At 47.7% G+C, this 5,042-nt stretch overlaps 2 protein-coding genes across 2 annotated transcripts; both read left to right on the forward strand.

Annotated features, from left to right (window-relative positions):
* Positions 1 to 2,331, forward strand: FOXG_17668 (uncharacterized protein). Its single transcript, XM_018397678.1, has 4 exons — positions 1 to 486; positions 540 to 1,567; positions 1,635 to 1,887; positions 1,945 to 2,331. The coding sequence occupies exons 1-4, from the start codon at positions 242 to 244 to the stop codon at positions 2,063 to 2,065; spliced, it is 1,647 nt and encodes a 548-aa protein (XP_018258786.1). The 5' UTR covers positions 1 to 241; the 3' UTR covers positions 2,066 to 2,331.
* A 1,374-nt stretch (positions 2,332 to 3,705) lies between these two features.
* Positions 3,706 to 4,799, forward strand: FOXG_17669 (uncharacterized protein; the record flags this gene model as incomplete). Its single annotated transcript, XM_018397679.1, has 2 exons — positions 3,706 to 4,662; positions 4,704 to 4,799. The coding sequence occupies 2 exons, from the start codon at positions 3,706 to 3,708 to the stop codon at positions 4,797 to 4,799; spliced, it is 1,053 nt and encodes a 350-aa protein (XP_018258787.1).
* Between the last annotated feature and the right edge of the window lie 243 nt (positions 4,800 to 5,042).

Here is a 5,042-nt window from a genome sequence, read left to right on the forward strand (position 1 = left end):
GGGGAATCCCTGACAATCGTCAGACACGGTGATATAGCCGGTCAAGTGTCCCAAGCAGTATTATAAAGAAGCGGAGTCACTTTGTATAAATGACCTGCCAACCCACCTACTTCTGCTCACGGCGTCTAACATACTCGCTCATCCAAGGTTATCTCAGTGCTGTTCCGGCAGAGCTCAGTTGTCTCCAAATTATTGTCAATTCGCTTTCTCCTCCACAACTTGACCGCTATAGCTGTCTATCATGGCATTGACGGATACTGGAAAAGAGAATGTGGTCGACTCGACCAATAACGTCCAGCATGATGAAGTAGCCGACGGCACCAACCACGGCCCCAAAGCTGTAGTCTCCGAAGCGGCTGCCAGAGGTCAAGGCATCTCTGGATATGAAGAGCTCAGTCCATGGCAGACCATCATGCGCTTCAAGCTCAATTCGCTTGTTTGTTTTGCTGTGACTTTCAGCGCCGCTACTGATGGATATCAGATCGGGTATGTATCATACGCTTCTGGTATTCCCCAATATGCTAATTACGAGCCACTAGTATCATGGGGAACATCATTGCAAACACAGGTTTCATCGAGCAGTTTGGTACCCAGCAGACTGATGATGGAGTCGTTCTAGCCTCCTCTGTCATGAGTGTTTGGAACGTCATTGGAGCAGTCGGACAGATCGTCGGTATGACGACTCTACCATTCCTTTCCGATAAGTATGGTAGAAAGGTCGCAATGTTTTGGTACTGGTTTCTCCTTGCTATCAGCGTCGCCATCGAGTGTGTTGCCAAGGACTGGAGAGTCTGGACTGTTGCTAAGATCTTTGGTGGCATTGGCGTCGGTTGCTTGCAATCGACCATCCCAACTTATGTCTCTGAGGTAGCTCCTACGCACGTTCGTGGAGTTTTTCTCATGTGTTACAGCTTCTGGTTCACGGTTGGTCAGTTCTTCGCTCCAGTTGCTTTGCAGGTCATGCACTCTCAAGACCCTACCAATTATCTCATTCCGCTCTACACGCAGTGGTCTCAGGTTGGACTGATGTTTATTATTTATCTCTTTGTGCCTGAGTCGCCTGCTTGGTGTGTCTCTCGTGGCAAGTTGAAGCGGGCTGAGGAATCGCTTTCCTTCCTTTACCGCGGAGTACCCGACTTCGACATCAGTCATCATATCAACCTCATCAGCATCAATCTCGAGCACGAGCGCAGCGTTGCCGCAGAACAGAACAGGGAAAAATGGTATTCCATCTTCAGAGGTCGTGATGGTCTCCGAACGGTTATTTCCTTCTGGACGCTCATGTCACAACAATTTCTTGGCCTCGGAATCTTTTTCGCTTATGCTACCTACTTCTTCCAACAAGCTGGGGTCCAAGATCCCTTCAAAGTTACTTGCATTACATCAGGTATCAACATATTTTTCAGCGTCATCATCATCTTTGCTTCGGATTATTTAGGTCGCCGTGTTCTAGCCTGTAGTGGCACAACCATCTGCTGGGTGTGTTGCGTGGTTGTTGGCATCCTCGGAGTTGTGCCGCAGGCCAAGGCAACGGATTACCTCTTGATCCTTTTTGCCTGTATCTGGAGTAAGTGGCGTCATATCTCAAGCTATAATTGATCTTTCTTCCAATAGGATGCTGATATGATATCTAGATGTCGGTCTAGTCGCTAATGGAGCCACTGGATGGGGGTTCATTGGCGAGATCTCCTCTCAACGACTCCGTCCTTATACGGCTGGTTTCGCAGCGGCATCAACCTGTGTCGTAGGCTTAGTGATGGGAATACTTGTTCCATATATGACCAACGCTCATCAGTGGAACTGGGGCCTGAAGACCAGCTGGTTCTTCGCCGGCTGCGGTGCGCCATTCACCTTGGCCATTTGGTTCTTGATTCCTGAAACCTCGGGGTGTGTGCACCATTTTTATTCCATCAGTCAGCCTTAGTACTAACCGTCCAAACTTAGCCGAACCCCTGCTGAGCTTGATGAACTTTTTGAGCGAAAGATCAAGCCTTGGCGATTCCACAAGACGACCACAGCCACCCAGCGTATTCTCGATACGAACCGTTCACGCGAGACCGAGTGAGGCTATCTGGCAAGACACTGAGTAGATCCATTCCTCCATAATAGGCCAGTTGTACGGCGGTATGCATGACGGCGTGCGCCGTAAACGGACGCGGGACAACATTCTTCGTCAGATAATTGAGCTCTGAACTGTCTTACCACCTCGGTGTATCAAGTTGAAGAGGACCTGTTCTTGAGATTTGGGTGCTGTAATTCCTCAACTAGTACTCTTATGTTTATGTAAATCGCGCGAGGCTTATCTTGCTGAGTTTTTACCTTCATGAGGACGCTTGCTGCGGACATCTGTCACGCTTTGATTGTGTGTGATGTGTAAGTATCCCTCGCTCTGTAGGGTAGCGAATAATCCACTACAACAAGTGTCTCTAACTTTATCTTAATCAATTCTGTTTATCTTTATTTCCGTCTCCTTTGAAGAAAGACCAATTCTGATCCAGCTTGAGAGCTGAAAGTATTTCTCAGACTCAATAACGCGCGGGGTCGCACCATACCACGTCGCTTGCACAAAATTACACTCAGAGCGTCTTGTGTAACACGACGACCAAGTAATGGGGCTAACCCTTCATCTCAGTTTATGACCTCATTTCGAGGCAACAGAAGCGCGTTTTGACGAACTCCGACCAGAGTAGTCTAAAAGTCTAATGAGAGTGATGCACATGTAGAACATCATACACTCTCCAACCCAAATGTTGTCTATGGTCACGCTGAAGTCAACGACTTTGGGCACCCGAATGTGAGATGGCTTCAAGTTACATCTGATCCAATGGGCTGTTCAACTTTTCCCCAGATCTTCTGGAGTAGCATATTACTGATCCTAGGGTAATGGCGTCCCATTATTCCCCTCCTGATTTATCGTATTTGATCCGGTGGACTATTTACTCTTCCCCAAGATCTTCTAAATTAGCCTATTATTGATCCTGGGGTAATCCCTGCTTATTTGTCGTATTTGAAACGAAATTCTTACCAACCAATCCCCTTTCTCCTGCTCCACTTCTCTTACTGCACGGACTTTAATTTATTTTACTAGCCTCGTATTGCATACGACAAATTCTTTCATTGCCACTAGCTTCGTGCTGTATACGATAATTTAGTTTTCTCCACAATTTCCTAGACGTTCTCCAAAAAAAAAAAAGGACAGCCAGCCTAGGCAGTTCCAGGCCTTGGTATTCGATGGGCAAAGCATCGTTGAAGCTCGATCCAATAATGGTTCTCTTTGGTTCATAGAGAGCAACTGCTGGTCAGCAGATGATTCTAGAGTTGGGATGGTCAGCGGGGACGATGCAGCCGTTCTATTAGATCTTAGTCTGTCTAACGACCCCAGCCTCAGCGTTTCTTTTTGTCCTATTCTCCTGCAGACTCGCTACATCTTGGGCCGACAATCGATCCTCGCAGGTTCACGTAGAAGAACATGTATGAGTCTTTAGATAGACAGTCATTTCCAGTTGCGACTGAGATCCAGCAGCAATTAAGCCCTCGAGTTCGTACACTCCTGTCAGCAAACCCCTTTTTCATTTAGTTTCGTAACTCGCCCTCGCATTCTTGATCCCTCCGCTGGTCATAATGCTGCATGCAGTGAAACAGCTATTGTATGAGTTACCCGTCTGACTTGCGAATCATATGGACTGTGTATGGACTGACATCGTAATGAGGTATTGGATCGGTGTGATAGCAGTCTTTGCAAATCTCGCCGAATCCTTGACTTCTCCAATCATTGTTAAAGGCCCTAGCTGCCAGGAAACAAATGACGGTGCTGTGCTGGTCACAGCCGACTGTGTTGATAGCACATTTAACACAGTCATCATTGACGCCCAAAAGGATATCAGTACGCCTATCCCGCATCGTAGGATCTCAGGGCACTTCAACGGAAGTAAAATCGACTTCAACATCTACCTTCCTGAGTCGGAATGGAAAGGGCGATTCTTCCAGCTGGTCTATCCGTTGCAAAACTCGACGGCAGAAGACGCCGAGATTGTATTCGGTGCGGAAAGCGGTGGATACACTAACCGCGTGGCTGGTGGCGGTGGTTATCGTGCTGATGCTGCCGTTGCTAAGCTCTCGAGAACCATTGCTATGAACTATTATGAAAAACCCAAGAGTAACATTTATGGTTATATCTATGGTGCTAGTGGTGGCTCGTTTGTTACCGCTGGAGCTATCGAGAATACTCTCAACGTTTGGCAGGGTGGAATTCCTATAGTCCAGGCTGTCTCCATCTCCGATCCTAACAACTTCTGCCTCCGTGCTTTAGCCGGACTCACCCTTGGATCGCAAAAAGATGCGATAGTCAACTCGGTTCGTCCTGGTACCGATACTAGTCCTTTCGTTCGACTAGACGCCGTTGGTCGCGAAGCGTTACGAGAAGTCACCGAGCTTGGCATTCCACTCGACGCATTCGAGGACTTCGAAGGCATTGCTGGCAACAGGACAGACTTTTTACAAACTTTCCGAACCATGGTCATTCCAACTATCGAGTCCTTCGATCCTTCGTATTTTGATGACTTCTGGACTAAGAAGGGATACCTAGGGACCGAAAAGTCTAAGCTTGGTGACTTCTTCCGCACATCGTTGTACGAATACAATGCGACTATCCAGGCCGTCAAGGTTGGTGATGGGGGGGTTCCTGTAGCTATAAAACTCAATAGGGTCCCACCAACGCCACCAGAATTTGGCATCCAGCTTATTGTCAAGTCGAAGGACGGCAAATCAAGTCTCGGAACCTTTACGGCACAGCTCGATAGTCGTCTCAAGACAGCCGTCATTGACTTGGAACAGAACTCAACTGTCTTGGCATTGTTAACTCAAGGCACTCAAGTTAATGTCAACAATCGGGCGTGGCTGGCCGCTGCTACATACCATAGACATCAAGTGCCCACTCGAGACGGATTTTACGCATATGACTATCTTCGAGATACTGATGGGCAACCCAAATATCCCCAGCGCGAGATACTTATTGGAGACACGATTCTTTCGGAGCGAGTGGT

Source organism: Fusarium oxysporum, genomic scaffold (assembly GCF_000149955.1).
Source record: "Fusarium oxysporum f. sp. lycopersici 4287 supercont2.67 genomic scaffold, whole genome shotgun sequence".
NCBI lineage: Eukaryota > Fungi > Ascomycota > Sordariomycetes > Hypocreales > Nectriaceae > Fusarium > Fusarium oxysporum.